Source organism: Mobula birostris, chromosome 13 (genome assembly GCF_030028105.1).
Source record: "Mobula birostris isolate sMobBir1 chromosome 13, sMobBir1.hap1, whole genome shotgun sequence".
NCBI lineage: Eukaryota > Metazoa > Chordata > Chondrichthyes > Myliobatiformes > Myliobatidae > Mobula > Mobula birostris.
Genome location: NC_092382.1, coordinates 38,436,119 through 38,461,114, shown reverse-complemented (window position 1 = coordinate 38,461,114; position 24,996 = coordinate 38,436,119). Strand labels below are relative to the sequence as shown.

The 24,996-nt window shown below is 45.6% G+C and overlaps 1 protein-coding gene across 1 annotated transcript in view; it reads right to left on the bottom strand.

Moving 5' to 3' along the window:
• LOC140207899 (uncharacterized) overlaps nt 1-24,152 on the bottom strand; it is a 51,960-nt gene extending 27,808 nt beyond the window's left edge. The window contains 8 exon segments of the mRNA XM_072276442.1: nt 14,957-15,011; nt 15,110-15,281; nt 16,113-16,279; nt 17,723-17,729; nt 18,780-18,817; nt 22,672-22,722; nt 22,822-22,993; nt 23,910-24,152. Coding sequence (XP_072132543.1) covers nt 14,957-15,011; nt 15,110-15,281; nt 16,113-16,279; nt 17,723-17,729; nt 18,780-18,817; nt 22,672-22,722; nt 22,822-22,993; nt 23,910-24,152 — 905 coding nt within the window.
• Between the last annotated feature and the right edge of the window lie 844 nt (nt 24,153-24,996).

Below are 24,996 nucleotides of genomic sequence, written 5' to 3'. Positions count from 1 at the left end.
AGTGGGGTGGTGGCGGGTGAAAGTGAAGGGAATCAGTTTCATATTTGTGCTTTGTTCACAGCTGGGAACTAACGGATGTCATATATTTTATTATTATCCACTCAAATACACTGAACTTACACTTCGGTAGACTTCCGTTTCATTGCTACCAGATTGTAGGTTTTCTGATTTCTAATAAGGGATCGAATACACCAACCTTTACAATCAATATCGGAGCTGAGAGCACGTCATACAACTATAACAAATCCGTGGGGGTCGCCAATAATGACAATTGGGTTTGGATACACTCTCAACAAATGTTTCTCGATCTGACGATTATTTTCAATACAAGACCATAAGATTTAGGAGCAGAAGTAGATATTTCGGCCCATCCAGTCCGCTCCGCCATACAATCATAGACTGATCTAATTCTTCCAGTCATCCCCACACCCCTGCCTTCTCCCCCATACCCTTCAATGTCCTGGCTGATCAACAACCTATCCCTTGCTGCCTTAAATACACCCAATGATTTGGCATCCACAGCCTCCCGTGGCAACAAATTCAATAGATTTACCACCCTTTGACTAAGGTAAGTTCTTCATACCTCAGTTCTAAATGGACGTCCTTCAATCCTGAGGTTGTGCCCTCTTGTCCTAGAATCCCCTAACATGGGAAATAACTTTGCCATATCTAATCTGCTCAGACATCATAACATTCAGAATGTTTCAATGAGATCCCCCTCATTCTCCTGATCTCCAGGGAATACAGCCCAAGAGCTGCCAGATATTCCTCATACGGTAACCCTTTCATTCCTGGAATCATTATTGTGAATCTTCTCTGAATCCACTCCAATGTCAGTATCTCCTTTCTAAAATAAGGAGCCCAAAACTGCACACAATATTCCAAGTGTGGTCTCATGAGTGCCTTATAGAGCCTCAACATCACATCCCTGCTCTTATATTCTATACCTCTAGAAATGGATGCTAACATTGCATTCGCCTTCTTCACTACCGACTGAAACTGGAGGTTAATCCTGCTGTCATTTGTAATCCACATCCCGGCTGCTGTTTGGAGGCCTGTATATAACTCCCATTAGGGTAATTTTACCCTTTCCGTTTGTTAACTCAACCCATATAGACTCGACACCTTCCGATGGTATTTCAGCCCTTTCTAATGATTTAATATTATTTCTTATAGAGAGGGCCGTATCACCATATATCTGCCTAATAAAGTATCTTTCCGATACATGGTATATCCTTGGACGTTCAGTTCCCAATGGCAGCCATTCTTTAGCCAAGATTCAGTGATGGCCACAACGTCATAGTTGCAAATCTGTGGCTGAATTTCAAGATCGTCCATTTTAATCCCTATGCTGCGTGCGTTCAAATGCAACACTCACAGTCCAGTATTGTTTGCTTTCTCTTTTAATTGCACCACGACTCTATTACCCTGTACCTCATGCCTCTGGCTGTGATTAAGCCTGAGCTCCTGCTTGTCCTTTCTAACATCCCGCTGAAGGTTACCTTCGATTTATTTCTGTTTTCCCCTTCCTCAGCCCTATTACTCCGGTTCGCCTCCCCCCACCCCCACACGGCCACCTAGTTTAAACCCTGCCTAACAGCTCCATTAACCCTGCCTACCCGGATATTTTGGCTTCAGGTGTAACCCGTCCTTTTAGTACAGGTCGTCCCTCCCCCAGAAGTGGCCTCAGTGATCCAGGAACCGGAAGCCCTGCCCCCTTCACCAGTTTCTCAGCCAAGCATTAATTTTCCTGATCATGACATTGATGAAAACACTATCAGGAGATCACTAATAGGAAATTTTAGAACTATTAGGACACGACGCTGTGCCCGTTTCTATTCCTAAACTTTCCATGTACGATCGCGTAGCAACAAGTTTTCAAGAGTCATCAGATCTTACTGTTTCTAAAATCAAACGTCATTGAAATTTGAACACCGCATGCAAATAGAATGATCTCAATGAACAAATATATAATCGTCCCTCACACCGCAACATCTGGAGGTGATATCCTTCTATTCATAGTAAGACCATTAGTAAAACGAGTATAATAAGACTATATGACCCATCCAGTCCAATCCAACCTTATTCTCTTGCGTTCCAACTTAAACCCTCAATGTCCTGACAATCAATTACATAACAGTCTCTGCTGTATAACAATGACCGCCTCCAACAGCCTGTGTGGCAACAAATTCCACAGATTAACCATCCATTGGCTGAAAAAATTCCTCTCATTTCAGGTGTAAAGGGAAGTCTCTCTACTCTGAAGGTGCAACCTCGGATTTCAGACTCTCTGACTAATGGATATATCCTCTCCATGTCCACTCTATTCAGGCTATTCAACATTCAGAGGTTTAAGTAAGATCCCACCCAGTCCCGTCGCTCTGAACTCCACTGAGCACAGAACCAGAACCATCAAACTCTCCTCACAGTTAAAGCCCTTCATTCCTGTGATCATTCTTGTGAACAGTGTTAACAATAACTGTACTGAACACATTTTCAGGAATAGCAGGCAAAACGTAAATAATTATGAAAGTCATTTTCATTCTTATACCCAATAACTCTAACAATAAATACAACGTACTTTTGACCTCCCTCCCTAGCCAGTGCTCCTCAGTCCTTCACTATTAAAGAAACTCAATATTTCTGTTCTCATATCTCCCACATTGGGCTCCAGCTGACCTGTTGATCCCACTCACTCCTTTTGCTTCGGTGACCCTGAACCCTCTTGACAAGAGACACAGATCAGAGGACAGTACAGCACAGGAACAGGTCCTACGGCCCTCAATGTTGTTCTTAACCAATCAATTTAGCAATCAAATAGCCAGCGAAACTAATCTCTTCTGCGGACACAATGTCCATATCCTTCCATTTTTCACGCATTCATGAGGCGATCTAAATCTCTCTTAAAAGTCCCGCCCCACACCATGTATCTGCCACTCCCATCGCCCCCGGCAGCATGTTCCAACGACGCACCACTCTCTGTGCAAGAAACTGTTACCCTTCACGCCACTTTTCAAATTAACCCTCCCACCTTAAATGCATGGCCTCTGTTCTTAGACATTTTAACCATTGTCTAAATATGCCTCTCATAATCTTATAAACCTTGATGAAGATTCAAACCAGCCTGAACCTCTCCAGAGAAACTCCATCTTTAACCAACTTTTCATTACACTTCATGCCCTCTATTCTAGGAAATATCCTGGTAAACCTCTTCTGCGCACTCTTCAAAGTCCAGACATCCTTCCTTTTATGAAGCGACCAGAACTGTATGAAATAGTCCAGATGTGGCCTAAGTCAAGTTTTATGAAGCTGCAACATAACTTCCGGAATTCTGAATGCAATATCTTGACTAATAATGCCATTTGCCCTTTTAATCCCCCGTGTCCATCTGTGTTGTCTCTTTCAGGGAGCAATGAACTTGGACTCCAAGGTCCCTGTGCTTATGGACACTGGTAAAGGTCCTGAATTTAACAGTGTACTGTCTCATTCCATTTGATCTACCGAGGTGCCAAGATGATCATCACTGCTCAAATCTCACTGAGTTTTATCAGGTCCTGTGGAATTTATTGCTGAGTTCGCAAGTACGGGAAGGAACAGATGCAGAGAAAGACTGACTTGTAGCAGCATCACAGACAAGTTCATTCAGATAACACACGGTACATAAGTTATGCAGTTCTGTTTCACTATCAATATAGAAATACAAATTTTATGTCATTAACAATATACAAATATATATTTTGTATCAATAACCGTAAGTTTACATTATATTATCAACAGCCACTGGGACATCCTGTAGGCCCAGGAAGGGTCTGGTTATTCCTTCTCTTTAAACACACAGACAACAGGAATAGGAGCAGGCCGCTCGTCCCCTTGGGACTGTCCTGCATTGAATAAGTCCCCGGGTTAGTCCACTACTACCTTCCAACGCCACTCCTATCCCCACTTTCCGCAATCAAGCCGATAGGCCGAGCGGACTCCTCCTCCCTCTCAGCGATACATCTGACACCATCTGCAGGAGACTCTTCACAAACGCCTCCAACTTTCCTCGGATAGAAATGGCAATAAATCAAAAAGCGGGACATTTACTTTGAGTTTTGTTCTGCTCCGACGGGGAGGTCGGTGTGGGAAGGTAACGGACTCAGCCGGGGTAACACCCTCTCGGCTGGTGCGTCTCCGCTATTGGTGTAAGCACTGACTGACATCTCTTCACATCAATGGAAATAACCTGGCTCTTAAGTTCTCTGTTGACAGCGGCGGTGCGGGTGGGGGGTCACGTGCTTAGTCCTTCAGCCGTTAGCCCGTCTCGGCGCGAGCCGGGTAGCGCGTGTATGACGTAAGGTAGCGCCTGTATGACGCAAGGTACCGCACACATGGGGTCAGATCCCGGTGAGGGGGAGCATGATATTTTAAAACACCTGAATAGAAGTTTAATATGATTGCAGGCGGATAACAAAATCAGTCATTTGTTTCGTCTGGCTGTGCCGTTGCTGGTGGAGCGGGTAGCATGCTGGTTGTCTCCAAATGGATCACAAAAGCACAGATAATTTGTGAAGGACTTCTAGTGCAATTTAGTTTCGCGTAGCTTTAAGAGTGCAGGATCTCGTTGTTCAGTATTTTGAAAATCATCTGTTTTACTTGTTATGTACCCCTAGGTGTCATTTTTTTACGGACTATACCTTTAAAAAGAGAGAGAGAGAGAGTTTTTCAACACAATCACCTTGTTAAAAACAGAGAGAGAGGCGAAGACTGCCTTGAGATAGTGTTATGGTTTCTCTGCAGCATTTTTACACTTTTGCAAGGACACTGCCAGCTTCTGTGTTCTTAAAGAGAGAGGAGGGAGGAGCTAATTGATGGATAGCTGGTGTTCAGCATGGTGAGATAAATAGAAGGTCAGCTAATAGACTGAAGGGCACATGGTTTTGGACACTAGATGAGATTTGAGTGCCCAGAGAAAAGTTGGTGTTTGGAGGATCGGTCAGGTGAATCGATTAGTGATTCTCGCAGTGTGGAAAAGGTGTGACCAGTGGGAAGTTATTTGTGTGACCAATCCTCGCCTGGGTTGATAACTCACACACTGAAGACGGTCTCCTTTTTTTGTGGTCACATTCGGTGACTTTAAAGGAAGAGAAGAGGGGAGTGGAGGGTTTGAAACAGAAGAAACCTAGTGACAAAGAGGTCACTGTTTGGACTCTCTCTCTCTCTAAGTAGCTCATAAGGGTGAGTTTGAGTTCCTTTCGAATACGAAGGTGTGACTGTCACGTAGTTAATCCACAAGAATGGGTTCTCTGGTGAGGGGAGTACCTTTGTGATTACCACTTGTGTGTTACCCTTGTCTGGGTGTGGTAGTTCACTGAAGAAAGGCACACCCGTGGCAAATCACTGTTGGAGTTGTTTCGTATGTCGTGGGACTGGATAAGCGGCTGTCACGTTTTGTGATTGGGGTTGGTTCCCTTGAATAGGGTCCCATTACAATAAGCTACAGTTGGTGATAATCCATATGTGGATTCTGTTGGAATATCCTGTGGCCACCACTTTGGGATGACCCGTAGCTGAATTCGTGTGTGGTACCACTTGTGTTGAAAGGATATTCGTTGAAGATCACTGTCGGTGATACTTCGTGTGTGGAATGGAACAACTTCGGAGAAAAAAAAACGACTACTATTGTTATCTTGTATTTCTGTCATGGAATCCGTGGAATATCGACGAAATTCCCTTCTCTCGACATTTACCCTGGATTACAAATATCTCCCTTTCTCCACCACTACTCAACTCAATACCACTAACTGAACTGAATTTTACCCATCACCGTAAGGTTGTATCTATTTACCCATAGGCTTGAAGAAGCCTGGTTTCTATATTTCCACACTTCCATACATATAATCTTTGCTAAACTGTTTAATATATCTGAACTGATATAACTGTATTGTGTAGTTATTAATAAATAGCATTAGTAAGCAGCAATACCAAACTCTAAAGTTTTTTTTTTCTTTTTCCGCTGGTTCTTTAACCGGTCACAGGGTACGTAACATAGTAATGTAAACCAGAATTGCCAGCCGGGTCTACACACTTTCTATTAGTCAACAGAAAACCTACAGTCTTTAAATTGTGGCAAACTCAACACTCTGACAATGTAGACCATGGTTTCCCCTTCCTGTAAAATCCAGGGATCATTCACACAGCTGGTCGTTGAGAGGAATTATGTTTGTTGTTAAAGTTTGCTCAGAGTCGGGTGGATGGCGTTGATGTAGAGGTCGGGAGTGTTACAGACAAAGAGCCGGAGGGATAACGGAGAGTGGGTCCGCGGGTATCTCCAGCCACTGCCGGCTGCGTGAGGTCTGCTGCCCACTGGTTGGGCCGAGGGGGCGGTGTCGGGAGCCGTGGTGAACTCCAACTATAAGCAGGCCCGATGCCGAACCGAAGTGTTTCCATCTGGTGGCGGTGAGGCAGGGGCTGATCTCGGGTTTTTGTAAATCGAAGGCCGGTTGCAGTGGGAAAAGGTCGAGATTGAGTTATGACGGAAGGCCTTAGGCTCCGGGATCTTCTGTCCCGCAGACCGGATTTAGATTTGCGCTCGAGCAGGAACTGTGGGACCAGTTACAGTACCTGAGGCCGCCCAAACTGGGAGAGGGTTTTCGGGTGAAGGGGACCTGTCTGTGTGTTGGTAGGGGATATGGGTGGACGTGTGGGTGTGTGGTGAGTGTGGGTAGGGTGTGGGTCCGTAGACGGTGGGTGGAGGGGTGGACTGTTGGGATGATTGGTAGTTCTATCACCCGGGGAAGATGGGGCCCCGGGCAAATTAAGGTGTAAACCAGAGAGGGTCTGGTCCATTGGATCTGACAGGATATGTGCCCTTTCAGGAAGCAACAATTCTCTCTACATATTAATTACTGTCTAATCTTCTTTTTAACATTGTGTTTATTACAGACCCCCAGAGTCTGGGGTCAGCTGTCACCGTCGTGGACTGGAAGTGCAAACTGGGAAGTGGGGTGGGGTATCAGTGACCTCTGCATCGGAGAAGTACTCGGGTTTGTACAACCTCTTGTGAGATATAAATATCCTTACAGTGCATTCAGATCTGGTGACATATCTAGAGTTTGCAAAGGGAAAGATAGTCGGGTCACGGATAAGAAGAGAGTGTTTTAACTGGGAAAACATGGTCACCAGGACAGGAGCTGTTTAATAGATGGTTTTGGTTGTTTTTTATATGATCTCGCAGATAATGAGGAAGAGGCTACAGGAAGAGAGTGAGCCCGGAGTACACCCGAAGCTGTCCAAGTCAGACAGGGAGATGAACTGTGATGTGGTTTCCTTTGCAATGGTGACAAGCAATCGTCTCAAGCCAGGAGTGAGGTGCTAAGTTAAATGGCAGGACTTCCAGGGTTGTGATCTCAGGATTGCTAACGGTGACATGTGCCAGTGAGGTCAGAAATAGTAAATCTATGCAGTTTAATACGTGACAAAGGAGTTCGTTTAGGAGGGAGGGCATAAGATTTCTGGATCACTGAGCTCTCTTCCAGGAAAGTTTTACTTGTACAGAAGAGATGATGTGCACCTGAATGGGAAGGGGAATAATATCCTAGAAGTAAGGTCTGTTACTGCTGCATCGTACGCGTTTAAATTGGAATTGCAGGGTGGATGGGAACCCGGGTGCCAGAACAGTTAGTGGAGAGGTCGTGGAGGTATTTGTTGGTAAGACAGACAAAAGTAGAATCAAAATGTTAAGCAAGGTGTGACTAGAGTCCCCAGTTGTGTATATTACAATGCAAAAAGTATCGTAGGAGAGGTGGATAATAACGCTGAAAATAGGGTTGCTGGTTTACAAACAGATGCAATGTGAAGTGAGGAGTGGCTCTAGATATAGCATAATTGCAGTCAACAGGATGGGTTGCAACGTAAAAGGCAGACAAAATCGAAAAGGTGAATACAGGTATCTTAATGTGCGCAGCATAGGGAATAAGGTAGATGAACCTGAAACACAGTGGCAGATTGGCTGGCATGATGTTGTAGGCATCATGGAAATATGGCTGAACGATTATAGCTGGGAACTTAATATCTAAGGGTACGTATTGTATCGAAAGGACATGCAAGAAGGTAGAGTGGAAGGAGTTGCTCTATTGGAAAAAAAAAAGAATTAAATCAGAGATTCAGGGAGCTAGGGCTTTACTCTCTGGAGAGAAGGAGGATGAGAGGAGACATGATAGAGGTATACAAGATACAGTATTAAGAGGAATAGATAGAGTGGATAGCCAGCGCCTCTTCCCCAGGGCACCACTGCTCAATACAAGGGGACATGGCTTTAAGGTAAGGGGTGGGAAGTTCAAGGGGGATATTAGAGGAAGGTTTTTTTTATTCAGAGAGTTGTTGGTGTGTGGAATGCACTGCCGGAATCAGTGGTAGAGGCAGATACACTAGTGAAATTTAAGATACTACTAGACAGGTATATGGAGGAGTGCAAGATCGGGGGTTATATGGGAGGCAGGGTTTGAGGGTCGGCACAACATTGTGGTCCAAAGGGCCTGTACTGTGCTGTACTATTCTATGTTCTATGTTTCAAATTATTACAAAGAGGTGACATAGTTTTGGAAGGTGTTGAATCATTGTGAATAGAACTAAGGAACAGCAGGGTAAAAGATCTGGATGGGAGTTAAATACAGGCCCCCAAACAATAGTAAGGAAGCGGTCTACAAACTACAAAGGGTGATAGAAAGTACATGCGAAAAGAACAGTGTTAAAATAGCCATGGAAGGTTTCCGTATACAGGTAGATTAGAAGATTATGTTGGTGTTAGATCCCAAGAAGGGGAATTTATAGAATGCCTACGCAATGGCTTTTTAGAGCGGTTCGTGAATAATCCCAGCTATTCTGGATTAGATGTTGTGCAATGAACCAGAATCGATTAGAGAACTTCAGGTAAAAGAATCCTGAGGAGAAAGTGGTGATAATATGAAAGAATTCACCACGAAGTATGAGAAGGAGAGGCTGAAGTCAGATTTATCATTGTTATGGTAGAGTAAAGGGAATTGCAGAGGCATAAGGGAGGAGTTGGGCAGAATTAATTGGAACAGAACTCGACAGGGATAACGGCAGAACAGCAATGGCTGGAATTTCCGGAAGCAATTCGAAAGGCACAGGGTATATACATCCCAAAGTGGAAGTAATATTCGAAAGTAAAGATAACACAAACGTGTATAACAAGAGCAGTTAAAGCCAACATAAAAGCCAAACAGAGAGCATACAACAGAGCAAGTAGTAGTGGGAAGTTAGAGGATTGGGTTCTTTTTCGAACCAACGGAAAACAACTGGAAAAGAAAGACATTAAGACAGTAACGATGGACGAGGAAAGTTAGCTTGACAATAATATTAATGAGGATACCAAAAGGTTCTTCAGAAATATCAAGTGTAAAGGATCAATTTCGGTAGCAGGTGGTTCTGGAATTCAGCTGTGACGGGACCTGCACAGAACATAGAACAGCACAGGAATAACATCTTCAGCCCACAGCGTTGGTGCCAGCATGATGCCACATTAAACTCGTCCCACCTGCCTCTGGTGGTAATTATTCCCCCCATTCCCTGAATGTTGAAATTTGTCCACCAGTCATTAAAGTTTATGGCCTCTAATCTAGGATATGAGTTGCATTTCTCTTCAGCTCCCACTGAGGCCTTCACATCTTTCCTGTAATGGGGGAGAGAATTGCACCAATACTCCAAGGGGAGCTAACCCGAAGTTTTATACAGCTGCGACCCATAAAGACTCACATTCAGGGAACTATGGACATGGACATCAAAATCCCTCCAGGCATGAATGATGTAAGCGGCGTGACCTTTTCTCTATACCTCCCCGAGATATTTGATCTCCTGCACTGCAACAACGCACACTTCTTTGGATTGAACTCTATCTGATATTTTCCCATCCGCATCTGCAACTGATCTCTATCCCATTGGATTCTTCGACACGCCTCTTCACTCCCTTCAACTCAGAGCCTCATTTCAACATCATTAACCTCATCTCTCCCTTTCAGACTAAATTTACAACAGTTCCCATCAAGGTCCACAGGTGCTGCCATCGTTGAATGTATTAGCCTTTGGAAAACGCCGGACCGAAATTCGGATCAGCTGATATTTAATCGACCCCACATGCCAGATGGGGATATTCCCAATAACAGCTGCTCACAATCTAAGCCTTTGCTGTTTAATCTGCGTTCCCCGAAGTTATCTTTCCCATACCCAATACTCCACACCCGACTCTTGGCAGTGTGGAGGATCAGAGGGATCTTGGAGTCCGAATCCATAGGATGCTGAAAGGTGCTAAGTATGTTGACTGTGTGATTAAGAAGGCATACGGTGCATTGGCCTTCATCAATCGTGGGATTGAGTTTAAGAGCAGAGAGGTAATGTTGCAGCTATATAGGACCCTAGTCAGACTACACTTGGAGTATTGTTCTCAATTGTGCTCGCCTGACTACAGGAAGGATGTGGAAACGACAGAAAGCGTCCAAAGAAGATTTACAAGGATTTTGGCTGGATTGGGGAGCATGCTTTATGAGAATAGGTTGAGTGAACTCGGCCTTTTCTCATTGGAGTGATGGAGGATGAGAGGTCACCTGATATAGGTGTATAAGAAGATAAGGGGCATTGATTGTGTGGATAGCCAGAGACCTTTTCCCAGTGCTGAAATGGTTAACACGAGGAGCATAGTTTGAAGGTGCTTGGAAATAGGTACAGAGGGGATGTCAAGGGTAAGTTTTTTTTTGCGCAGAGAATGGTAGGTGTGCGGAATGCACTGCCAGTGGCGGTGGTGGAAGCGGATATCAGAGGGTCTTTTAAGAGCCACTTGGATAGGCACATGGAGCTTAGTAAAACAGAGGACTATGCGCTGGGGAAAAATCTCGGCAGCTTCTAGAGTAGGTTACATGGTCGGAACAGCACTGTGGGCCGAAGGGCTTCTGATATGTTGTTAATTTCTATGTTCTATGTTCTATATACCATATCCATAGGGCAGGGAAACTGAGGGGTTTGTTGTCTGAATGTGGACTAGAAAAGCATTAACAGTGGTGGTAGAGACGTGAGAAGATCGTAAACTTCATGATTCATCGATCTCTTTGCAATGAGAGAGACTGACCCAGTGTTCTGGTCGAGATTCCTCACGTTTCTGTTCAAGAGCTTCAAATATTCAAATAAAACATGGGCTACTGTAAGATTAGAACCTTTTGCAATATCTGTCCTTCCTTTGCCCTCTCCTCGTAAGTGTGGCGTTGAGTGATCCAACTCAGTCTGCGATTATGAAGCCTTACAATCTCTTGTGCCCATGTACTGCCCCGGGCTCCATTTTCACAGGCACGATGCGCTTACGGAGGTAGTGAGCTCCTCATCCAGCCGATCACAATTTAATTAATTGCAATATTATTTCTAGATATTTTCAGTCCTTTGCACCCTCCCTGCCGCAATCCGACAACCATCGGTTTCTCTGTCCTAATTCCCATCTCTCACCCTTCCACAGTGTCCATCAAACAACACAGACACACATGAAGTTCAGCTTCTGTGCACTGAGCTGAGTATTTTGTCCCCCATCTCAGCCTCACTGACACTGTCTCCTTATGGACTGCCCAAGATTATTAAGTGTGAACTTACATTGAATAACTGTGGTTGTGTTTGCACTGAAGGAGTGTAGATATGAACAGAGTGGGTTCCATATGCTGCTTTGGGGTTGAACAGACCAGTTTGGGATGTTAAATGCTTTTCTGATTAAATGGATTCTGTCATTGTTTTCTCTCTGACGAGAGCTTCAATGGACTCCCAATTCTAAAATTGGCAACTTCTAGGATCAGAAGGAACTTTAAAAAGTGATTTAGGATGAGGGCTGTTCCGGGGTTTGGGTGGCTGTCGGGGAATGATTTCACCTTTCGCAGTGAAAAAAGGAAAAACTGACGTTCACTCCTCCAGCGTCGTCATCTCCACCCTGACTCCGGTGGAGGGACCTGTCGTTGCGGGACCCAGAGAGGTGTGTTCCCTTGCAGCAAACACTCCAACATTCTGTGTTGTTCCTCATAATGTCATAAGATCATAAGATATAGGAGCATAAGCATGCCGTTCGGCCCATCGAGGCTGCTCCGCCATTCAATCATGGTCTGCTCCAATTCTTCCACTCATTCCGACTCCCCTGCATTCATCTCATACCCTTTGATGCCCTGGCTGATCATGAAGCTATCTATCTATGCCTTAAATACACCCAGTGACCTGGCTTCCGCTACCGCCCGTGGCAATAAATTCCACGGATTTGCCACCCTCTGACTAAAGTAATTTCTCCGCGTCTCAGTTCTAAACGGACGTTCTTCAATTCTGAAGTCGTGCCCTCTGTCCTATAATCCCCTACCATGGGAAATAACTTTGCCATATGCAATCTGTTCAGGCCTTTTAACATTCGGAATGTTGCTATGATATCTCCCCTCATTCTCCGAAACTCCAGGGAATACAGCCCAAGAGCTGCCTGTCACAATGGCGGGGGCACTGGGTGCAAGGGTCGACCCAAATGCAAGACACGTCTTGTGAGGTTACTTAGATTTAGTTTATTGGTCGATACCAGGAGAGCTAGGCAGGAGCAGGAGTAGCGAACTGGACAAGGACTACGACTAGGCTGGGACCAGGGGTCCGGGCTTGGACTCGGAATTGGATCCCAGAACTAGAGGAGACATGAAGAGGCTAGGGTATGGACTCCGACCCAGAAACTGGGCAAGGACCCAGTACCTGGGTCTTGCCTCGGGCTCGGACCCCAGAACAAGGCAGGGACATGACATGGGCTAGGGAGAGGAGGAACATGGGAACACAGAGCCTCGGTCTCGGGAGAGCAGGTACATGGAACCATTGACACATACGCATAACACAGAGTCGGGACCCCTCCTTTGTTACAGGACATAGGGCCGGGACTCATGACACTCCGCGGGGCAACAGCAAGACCGCCTGACTTACCCCACGGAGGCGAGGACAAGACAAGACAAACACAAAAGCACACCAGAGAGTACCTAACTAGTTCCGGCGATAGAACTAGACTGAAGTGCCGGCGAGGGCTGCAGACGAGGGCTAGAGGCGAGAGGGGAAGAGAAGCGATACGGACAGCGGGGTGGGACAGGAATCACAGACCGCCAGGGCCAGGACTTGACTCGGAACTGGGAAGCCGCAAGGGCCAGGACTTGTCTTGGTACTTGAATGCCGCCAGGACAAGGACTTGGCATGCTAAGTAAATGCCTCCAGGGCCAGGACTTTACTTGGTACTTGAATGCCGCCAGGGCCAGGACTTTACTTGGTACTTGAATGCCGCCAGGGTCAGGACTTTACTTGGTACTTGAATGCTGCCAGGGCCAGGTTTTTATTTGGTACTTGAATGCCGCTGGAGTCAGGACTTCACTTGGACCTTCCGGGTAGTGGCGAGCTCTCGACTCGGCCCGGGAGCAGTAGACAGCGGTTCTTGATTCCCTCCGGCAGGTTAACTGACGGACCCACCTCTGTGAGGAAACTTTGCAGGCTAGCTTTGGCGAGGTAACTGGACAGGGTTGCTCCGGTGAGGAACGGCGAATTACCGGCACTCGCTTCGGGCAGAGACTAGGCTTGCTCCGGCCAGCTGACACTGGCACGCCATACCTTGGTGACTTTACAAACGTTCCCGCGCCGAACGGCTGAAAGCCGGAGATTATAAACTACCGGTTCAGCCGAGCGTTAATTGCTTCTAATCACCAAAGCCGAGGGATACGGGAAAAGAGGGAATCAACGATCCGGATCGTAACATCAACAAGGTAAATTTAAAGGGACCCTGATTCGGACCATGACACTGCCAGACTTTCCTCTTAAGGTAACCCTTTCTTTACTGATATCATTCTCGTGAACGACTCCGAATCCTCTCCAATATTAGCATATCCTTTCTAAAATTAGGAGCCAAAAACTGCACCGAATACTCCAAGTATGGTCTCACTAGTGCCGGATAGAGCCTCAACATCACATCCTTGTTCTTATATCCCATACCGCAAGAAATGAATGCAAACATTGCATTCGTCCTCTTTACAACCGACTCAACGTGCAGGTTAACCTTTAAGATATCTTGCACAACGAATCCCAAATTCCTTTGCATCTTTGTGCTTTGAATTTTCTCCCCATTTAAGTAATAGTCTGACGTTTATTCCGTCCACCAAAGTGCATGACCTTACACTTTCCTACGACGTATTTCATTTGCCACTTCTTTGCCAATTACCTTAAACTATCTAAGTCTCTCTGCAGGCTCTCTGTTTCCTCAGCACGACCTGCTCCTCCACCTATCTTTATATCATCCGCAAATTTCACCACAAATCCATTCATACCGTAGTAAAAATCATAGATATACATCGTAAAACACAGCGGTCCCAACACCGACCCCGTTGGAACTCCACTGGTAACCGGCAGTCAGCCAGAATAAGATCCCCTTATTCCCACTCTCTGTTTTCTGCCGACCACCCAATGCTCCAGCCACGCTAGTAATTTCCATTTAATTCAATGGTCTCTTATCTTCCTCAGCAGCCTCACGTGCAGCACCTTGTCGGAGGCCATCTGAAAATCCATGCACATCACTTCGAATGCATCGACTTTGTCTACCCTGCTTGTAATTTCCTCAAAGAATAGCAGTAGGTTTGTCAGGCAGGATTTTCCTTTCAGGAAACCATGCTTGCTTTGGCCTATCTTATCATGTCTCTCCAGGTCCTCCATAATCTCATTTCTAACAATCGATTCCAAGAACTTCCCTACCGCTGATACCAGGCTAACTGGTCTATAGTTTCCTTCCTGCTGCCTCCCACCCTTCTTAAATAGAGGAGTAACATTTGCAATTTTCCAGTAGTCGGGTACAGTTGCCAACATTTACCTGGTCAAATCCCCCGGCTCAACAAAGATATGGCCCATATTCAAAATCAACCTTTCGCTGAAACAGCGGTTTCTTCACTTACCTTTCAGCTCACTGGAAATCTCCGGGATGGGTCGATATATCGGAACACAACCTGTTCGGATTTAAACAATTTGGGAAATTGAAATGCGTGAAATTATTAAATACGTAGAGCTTGAATCCTAAAGTAATTAAACTCTGATATTGGCTCACCATGTTCCTGAATTTCCTTCATAATTTTGTCCAACTTTGGGACGACATTGCGCATTTTCACAAAGGTTTCCCACATCACCCTCCGGGCGCGGGAGCCTTTCTCCATCACCAGGTTCAGGAGGAGTTTAGAACTGTCCGCCCTCTTTCCATTATCAGCGAGATCAGAGATTGTCTGTGAAGAGTAACAGTGAATATATTGGGGACTGACAGATTCACACAGACAATGAGAAGTAAATGATGTGCTCTGTTACGGGATAACACTGAGCAGTCACCCGGACATGTGCTGATCCTGTCGGGAGATGGACTGTACATTCTGAGTGCGGAGCACACGGAGGGTCATTCACCGTGAACCTGGTCCACCAGTCAATGAAATCCTGGATTGTGCGTGAGGGCTTCATTGACGTAGCTTCAAATCCAGAATTTTTATAACAGAGTGAGCAGTTTCAGAAAAAAAAAATCAGAAAAGATCATGTGAATCATCTGCTCTGTCCGCCAGTGTCCAACATGACAGCGGATTACCGGCTGACACCTGATGCCTTTCCATTGCCTTTTCCAGTCGAGGTTTATTCGGTGATTACACATTACAACATGACAGTATTACCCGATCCACACTGTTTGCTGCTACAGATTGTTACACAATCATCTCCACCCAGAACAGAACACACTCGCGCTCCTGCGGCACCCACTTCTCACTGACATCCCGCCGTCACACTGTACAGCCTTCGCAAACTGAAACCTCCCGTCGTATTTCCATTTAATACTGTAAGCCTACAGAACTGTTACTTGCTCAACTCACTCTGAACACTGAGCAGCCACTCATCAGTCCGAGGGGTCTTCTCAACCCTTTCTATCACTGGTTCAGATTCACATTTTTGTGATTGTATGTACAGTATTTATTTCCCAGTTGTTCCTTTATCTAATTTAATATCCGACGAGTCAGAGTTCCGACACCCATCGGTCATGTAATGTGCGAAAATTCAAACTCATTCTCCCTCCCACTCACCTGATGTTCCTCTCCGCTGAACTGATTCTCAGCTGTTAAGGCCAGGCTCATTCCGTGCACCCCTCTTTCTATCGCCTGCTCCAGCCTGTCCCGGTAGAATTCCGTCAGCTGCAGCAGCTGGGAATCATTCCAGCTTGCCAGGAGCTCGGCGATCACTGAGCTCGGATCTGTGAAGAAAACTGGGGAAAATTAATTGCAGACCCCATAGTCGGCAGTAACAGTCTCTCTGGAACCAAAAGATTGTGTGCGCCAGGTCACTAAACACTGTCCGAGATAAATATAGTACGTGGAGAGGGGGTCAGAAAGGATGGGTGAGAAATCCACTGGTGGGGGTGTGTGAAAAGGAGGTGGGAGACAAGGATGAGACAGAGAGAGAGTGGGGAGAGAGAGAAAGGGGGGAGAGGGAGAGAGGGAGTCGAGAGAGAGAGGGAGTGGGAAGATGGAAGGGGAGAGGGGTACAGAGGGCGGCAGAGGGGGTTGAGCAGAGAGGCGAAAAGAGGGGAGGGTAGGTGAGGAGATGGGAGAGAGAGATAGTGGAGAGGGAAGGGAGGGTTGGGGAGAGACGGAGAGGAGAGGGAGATGGGAGGGGTGCTGAGAGACGGAGAGGACGGGGGGAAGGGAAGGATGGGGAGAGAAGGAGTGGAGAGGGGGATGGGAGGGCTGGGGAGAGACGGAGAGGAGATTGTACTCCTTCCAGGGATTCAGATTTTTAGATCATTGGGGACTTCTTCTGGGGCAAGCGTGACCTGTAGAAAAAGAACGGGTTCCACTTGAATACGAGGGGGACCAATATAATGGCGGCAGGTTTGCTAATTCTGTTGGGGAGGGTTTAAACTGGATGTGCAGGGGGTGGGAACCGAAGTGAAGAGGCAATGGATGGGGTAGTTGGAGCGCAAGTAGAGGCAGCTTGTAGGGAGTTTGTGAGGAGGGATAGGCAGACGTTAGGACAAAGATGCACTCAGCCTGATGGCTTGAATCTGTCTATTTCAATGCAAGGAGTATCATAAACAAGGCCGATTAACTTAGAGTGTGGAATAATACGTGAGAATATGACGTTATGACCTTTACAGGGACTTGGATGTCTCAGGAGCAAGAATGGCTGCTGAATGTGCCAGGCTTTAGATGTTTCAAAAAGAACAGAGAGGGAGGCAAAAGAGGTAGGGGTGTGGCATAGTTAATTAGTGATAGTGTCACCAATGCAGAAAAGGGGAAAGACATGGAGGAATGGTCCACCGAGTCAGTGTGGATGGAAGTCAGAAACAGGAAAGGGGCAATAACTCTACTGTCCCATAACTACTATCCCAATTATAACAGGGATATCGAGGAGCACGCAGGGAGGCAGATTCTGGAACGGTGCAATAATAGTATGGCTGTTGTGATGGGAGATTTTAACCTTCCAAATATTGATGGTCGTCTCCTTAGCACAAGGGGTTTAGATGGGGCGGAGTTTGTTAGGTGTGTTCAGGAAGGTTTCTGGCACAATATGTAAATAAGACATCTACAGGAGAGTCTGTACTTGAACTGGTATTGGAAAACGAACCCGGTCAGGTGACAGATCTCTCGGTGGAAGGATATTTTGGAGGTAGTGACCACAACTCTATGTTCTTCACCAGAGCGCTGGAGAGGGATATAAGCAGACAATTTGGGAAAGCATTTAATTGGGATAGGGGGAAATATGATGCTATTAGGTAGGAACTTGACAGCATAAATTGGGAGAAAATGTTCTCTGGGAAATGCACAGCAGAAATGTGGCAAATACTCAGGGAGCATTTGCATCGAGTTCTGCATAGATATGTTCCATTGAAGAAGGGAAAGGATAGTAATAAAGAACTATGATGTATAGAGGATGTAGGAAATCTAGTTAAGAAGAAAAGAAAAGCTTACGAAAGGTTAGAGAAACTAGGTACCGGTAGAGCTCTTGAAAATTACAAGGTTGCGAGGAAGCAGTTTAAGAATGGAATTAGGAGAGCCAGAAGGGGCCATGAGAAGGCCTTGGTGAGCAGGATTAAGGGAAGCCCCAAAGCATTCTACAAGTAGGTGAAAAGCAAGAGGATGAGACATGTGAGAATAGGCTAATCAGGTGCGATATTGGGAATGTGTGCATGGAGTCAGAGGAGGTAGCGGAGGTACTTAATGAATACTTTAGCTTCAGTATTCACCAGGGAAAATGACCTTGGCAACTGTGCGGATGACTTGCAGTGGACTGAAAAGCTTGAGTATATAGACGTTAAGAAAGAGGATACGGTGGAGCTGTGAAAGACATTCAGTTCGATAAGTCACGGGACCGTGTGAGATATACAGGCTGATGTGGAAAGAGAGGGAGGAGATTGTTGAGCCTCTGGTGATGATGTCTTCATCATCGATATCAGAGGTGGGCAAGTTGTTGGAGAAGATTGTGATAGGCAGGATTTATGAGCATTTGGAGAGACATAATCTGATTAAGGATAGTCAGCATGGCTTTTCAAGGGCAGGTTGTGCCTTACGTACCTGATTAAATTCTTTGAGGATGTAACAAAACACATTGATGAAGGTAAAGCAGTGGATGTAGTGTATATGGATTTCAATAAGGCATTTGATAAGTTTCCCCATACAAGTGTTCCCCGTTTAGAAACTAATGAGGCATAGGATCCAAGGAGACCTTGCTTTGTGGATCCAGAATTGGCTTGCCCACAGAAGGAGAAGGGTGGTCGTAGATACTTCGTATTCTGCATGGAAGGTTGGAGACCCATGGCTCTCTACAGAAAACCGTTCTTGTCCCCCACCCTCTGATTTTTTAATGGCTGGCTATAGAAGCAGAAGGGTGTGTTCGTAAGATTGCTGATGGCACAAATGTTGGTGATGTTGTGGATAGTCTGGAGGGTTGTCAGAAGTTACAGCGGAGCATTGATAGGATATAGAACTGGGCTGAGAAGTGGCAGATGGACTTCCACCCACATAGGTGTGAAATGGTTCATTTCGGTAGGTCCAATTTGAAGACAGAATATAATATACATGTAAATGTTAAGATTCATGACAGTGTGGGCAATCTGAGAAATCTTGAGGTCCGTGTCAATTGGACACTCAAAGCTGCTGCGCAGGTTGACAGTGTTGTTAAGAAAGCGTATGATGCGTTGGCATTCATCAATCGTGGGACTGAGTTCAAGAGCTGTGCGGCAATGTTACACCTACATAAGAGTTTGGTCAGACACCACGGGGTTCTGTTCTGTTTTCAGTTCTGGTCACCTCACTGCAGGAAGGATGTAGATATTATAGATAGAATGCAGAGGAGATTGACAAGGATGTTGCCTGGATTGGAGGGTGGACATTATGACAGCAGGTTGCATGTTCTTGGCCTTTTCTCCTTGGAGCGATGGAGGATGAGGGGTGACCTGATAGAGGTGTATAAGAGTATAAGGGGCATTGATCGTGTGGATAGCCAGAGGCTTTTTTTCCCGGGGCTGAAATGGCTAACACGAGGGGCATAGATTTTAGGTGCTTGGAAATAGGTACCAAGGGGATGTCATGGGTATGATTTTTTTTTTAATTAGGGAGTGGTGGGTGTGTGGAATGCACTGACAGTGGCGGTGGTGGAAGCCGATACCAGACGTACTGATAAGAGCTACTTGGATAGGCACATGGAGCTGAGAAAAATAGAAGTCTATGCGCTGCGGAAATTCTCGGCAGTTTCTAGAGTAGGTTACATGGTCGGCACAGCACTGTGGGCCGGAGGGCTTCTAAAGTGCTGAATGTCAATGTTCTATGTTCTATGTACCGTATCCATGGTGTATGGCAACTGAGGGGCGTTATTGTCTGAATGTCGACTGGAAAAGCATTAACAGTGGTGACAGAGACGTGAGCAGATTGTAAACTTCCTGATCCATCTATCACAGGAGCCATACATAAATTTATATCTTTAGAACTTGAACTTCACAATGAGAGAGACTGACCCAGTTCAAATAAAACATGGGTACTGTAATATTAGTAACTTGTGCAATATCTGCCTTTCCTTTGCCTTCTCCTCGTAAATTTGGCGTTGAGTGAACCAACTCAGTCTGCGATTATGAAGCCTTGCAGTCTCTTGCCCATGTACTGCCCTGGGCTCCATTTTCACAGGCACAATGCGCTTACGGATGTAGTGAGCAACTGATCCAGCCGAACACAATGTAATTAACCGCAATTTTGTTTCAGATATTTTCAGTGCTTTGCACTTGCCCTGCCGCAATCCCACAACCATCGGTTTCTCTGTCCTAATTCCCATCTATTACCCTTCCACGGTTTCCATCACACAACACCGGCACACATGAACTTCAGCTTCTGTGCACGGAGCTGAGTATTTTTCCCCCATCTCAGCCTCACTAACACTGTCTCCTGATAGACTGCCCAGGATTATTGAGTTGGAACTTACACTGAATAACTGCAGCTGTGTTTGCACTGAGGGCGTGCAGATGTGAACAGAGGGGGTTCCATGTGCAGCTTTGGGGTTGAACAGACTAGTTTGGGATGTTAACTGCTTTTCTGATTAAATGGATGCTGCCATTGTTTTCCCTCTGATAAGAGCTTCAATGGACTCCCAGTTCTAAAATTGATGACTTGTAGGATCAGAGGGAATTTTAAAGAGTGATTTCGGATGAGCACTGTTCCGGGGTTGGGTGGCTGTAGGGGAACGATTTCACTCTTCGCAGTAAAAAAAAAAAAAAAAAAAAAAAGAAAATCTGATTTTCACTCCTTCAGATCGTTGTCTTCTCCATTCTGACTCCGGTGGAGGGACCTGTCGTTGCCGGATCCTGAGAGGTGTGTTCCCTTGCAGCAAACACTCCAACTTTCTATGTTGTTCCTCATAATGCCATAAGATCATAAGATATTGGAGCAGAAGTACCCATTCGGCCCATCGAGTCTGCTCCGCCATTCAATCATGGGCTGTTCCAATTCTTCCAATCATTCCCACTCCCCTGCCTTCACCCCATACTCTTTGATGCCCTGGCTAATCAGGAACCTATCTATCTCTGCCTTAAGTACACCCAGTGACCTGGCCTCCACAGCCGCTCATAGCAACAAATTCCGCACATTTACCACACTCTGACTAAAGTGATTTCTCCGCATTTCAGTTCTAAAATAACTTCCTTCAATCCTGAAGTCGTGCCCTCTTGTCGTGGAATCCCAGACCATGGGAAATAACTTTGCCATATGTAATCTGTTCAGGCCTTTTAACATTCGTAATGTTGCTATGAGATCTCCCCTCATTCCCCTAAACTCCAGGGAGTACAGCCTAAGAGCTGCCAGACGTTCCTCATCAGGTAGCCCTTTCATTCCTCAAATCATGCTCGTGAATCTTCCCTGAACCCTCTCCAATATAAGTATATCCTTTCTAAAATAAGGAGCCCAAAACTGCAATCAATACTCCAAGTGTAGTCTCACTAGTGCCTTAGATAGCCTCAGCATCGCATCCATGCTCTAATATTCTATAGCTCAAGAAATGAATGAAAACATTGCATTCATCTTCTTCACAGCCGACGGAACCTGGAGGTTAACTTTTAAGGTATCTCGCACAAGGACTCCCAGGTTCCTTTGCCTCCCTGCATTTTGTATTCTCTCCCCATCGAAATAATAGTCTGACGTTTATTTCTTCCACCAAGATACATGACCATACACTTTCCAACATTCTATTTCATTTCTCACTATTTTGCCCATTACCCTAAACGATCTAAGTCTCTCTGCAGGCTCTCAGCTTCCACAACAGTACACGCTCCTCCACCTATCTTTGAATCATCGACAAATTTAGCCAAAAACCCATTAATACCACATAGACATACATTGTTAAAAACGGCGGTCCTAACACCGACCCCAGTGGAACTCAACTGGTAACTGGCAGCCAGACAGAATACGATCCCTTTATTTCCACTCTCTGTTTCCTGCCGACCAGCCAATGCTCCACTCACGCTAGTAATTTCCCTGTACTTCCATGCGCAAGTATCTTCCTAAGCAGTCTCATGTGCAGCACCTTGTCAAAGGCCCTCTGAAAATCCAAGTACATCACATCTACTGCATCTTCTTTGTCTACCCTGCTTGCACTTTCCTCAAAGAATTGCAGTAGGTTTGTCAGGCAGGATTTTCCTTTCAGGAAACCATGCCGCCTTTGGCCAATCTTGCCATTTGTCTCCAGGTACTCCGTCATCTCATCCCAAAAAATCGATTCCAAGAAGTTCCCTACTACTGATGTTAGGGTAATTGGTCTATTGTTTCCTTTCTGCTGCCTGCCACCCTTCTTAAAAAGCGGAGTAACATTTGCAATTTTTCAGTAATCCAGTATAGCGCCAGAATCGATCAGTTCTTGAAAGATCATCGTTGATGACTCTGCAGTCTCTCCAGATACTTCATTCAGGACCCGAGGGTGCATTCCATCATGTGCAGGAGATTTATCCACCCTCTATGTCCTATGTAAACCAACCTTCCAGCAAACATTTTCCATGCGTCTCACTGTGTCATGTTGCCAACATTTACCTGGTCAAATGCACGTGTCTCAGCAACGATATGGCCCTACACAATATCAATCTGTGGTGGAAGCAGTGATTTCTTCACTTACCTTTCAGCTCACTGGGAATATCCGGGACGGGTTGATGGATCGGAACACAACCTGTTCGGATTTAAACAATTTGGGGAATTGAAATGCGTGAAATTATTAAATATGTAGAGCCTGAATCCTAAATTAGATCAATCTCTGATATTAACTCACCATGTTCCTGAATTTCTTTCAGTATTTTGTCCAACTTTGGGACGACATTGCGCATTTTCACGAAGTTTTCCCACATCGCCCTCCGGGCGCGGGAGCCTTTCTCCATCACCAGGCTCAGGAGGAGTTTAGAACTGTCCGCCCTCTTGCCATTATCAGCGAGATCAGAGATTGTCTGTGAAGAGTAACGGTGAACAAATTGGGAACGACAGATTCACACAGACAATGAGAAGTAAATGATGTGCGCAGTAACGGGATCATACTGAGCAGTCACCCGGACGGGTGCAGACCTTGTCTGGACATGGACTGTATATTGTGAGTTCAGAGCACACGGAGGGACATGCACCGTGAAGCTGGTTTACCAGTCAATGAGATCCTGGCTGGTCTGTGACGGCTTCATTGAAGTAACTTCAATTCCATAAATAATTCCTCATCAGGTTTGACGGTGTAAAAAAAAAATATCGGAAAATAACGATCACAGAGGAAGAAAGAAGTCAGGAGTTTTTTTTTATATAGCAGAGTGAACATTCTCAGAGAAGTTGCAGAAAAAATAATGTGATTCATTTGCTCTGTCCGCCAGTGTCCAACATGACAGCGGATTGCCAGCTGACACCTGATGCCTTTCCATTGCCTTTTCCAGTGGAGGTGTATTCAGTGATTACACGTTACAATACGACAGTATTCTCCGATTCACACTGTTTGCTACTACAAATTGTAACACAATCATCTCCGCCCAGAGCAGAACACACTCGCGTTCCTGTGGCGCCCACTGATGATGTCCCGGTTCTCACTGACATCCCGCCGTCACACTGTACAGCCTTCGCAAACTGAAACCTCCCGTCGTATTTCCATGTTATACTGTAAGCCTACAGAACTGTTACTTGCTCAACTCACTCTGAACACTGAGCAGCCACTCATCAGTCCGCGGGGTCTTCTCAACCCTTTCTATCACTGGTTCAGATTCACATTTCTGTGGTTGTATGTACAGTATTTATTTCCCAGTTGCTCTTTTATCTAATTTAATATCCAATGAGTCAGAGATCCGACAGCCATCAGTCCTCTGATGTGTGAAAATTCAAACCCAAACTCACCCGATGTTCCTCTCCGCTGAACTGATTCTCATCCTTTAACGCCAGGCTCACTCCATACACTCCTCTTTCCATCGCCTGCTCCAGCCTGTCCCGGTAGAATTCCGTCAACTGCAGCAGCTGGGAGTCGTTCCAGCCTGCCAGGAGCTCGGTGATCACTGAGCTGGGACCTGTGAAGGACATACCCGTGACCTTTCCTGATGTTGACGTCACTGGAACTCCTCCCCTGCCCGCCCGTTCAGCCATGTCGAGGACAGTTGGGGTCAGATTTTGCTGCGCTGTAACGAACAAAATTAACAGTTGAGCGTCAGGCATTAATTGAAGTATAATGGAGAACACTGTTTTGTTTTTAAATACAACGACACACCTCCAAACATCTTGGGCCTTTCCACTGAAGACTTGATACGGCCTAAGATACCTGTGCCCATGCACCCACAGTCACGCAATATCCATTTTTCCTCTATCCCTGGATTGTACACCTTTCCACGATTCCCCGGAGTATCTACTAGCTTTATCGCAGGCAACACCCTTTTAGGAACCAATCTTGTGTCCTGGACTGGGAGTGATGTGTCAATAGGAAAGGCAAGGCAGGCTGAGCAGACAGCGTCCACTGCTTTTGTCCTCCTACCACTGGTGGCGCCATGGTGTGTAATGGACAATTGTTACAGCAGTCAGGGGTGGAACATTTCTGCTGACCAATGGGACATGTCTTCCTCGCATCACTGAATTATACAGATTTCTTAGTCACACCTGATTCTCACGGTCCCCTTTCAGTTTAACAGCTCCTGGCATTGACACCCATGGCAACATATGGTTTGAGTCTACATAGAAACACACTGACGTCCTGAACAATGCAGTCCCACCCATGGTATCGTGGCATCTTGTCCAGAACCACGACATCTTCTCCGGCAGGATTTTAAGATCATTATTATCTCCTAATCTCCGGTCATGATTTATTTACACAATCATCTGGTTATTATCAGAAATTTACATGGCACCTTGTTAAACACAATGTCGACCAACCATATATCAAAAACAGCAAGCTGGCAAAAGCAGATTTGCAATAACTAAACCAAATTGTTGGAATTAT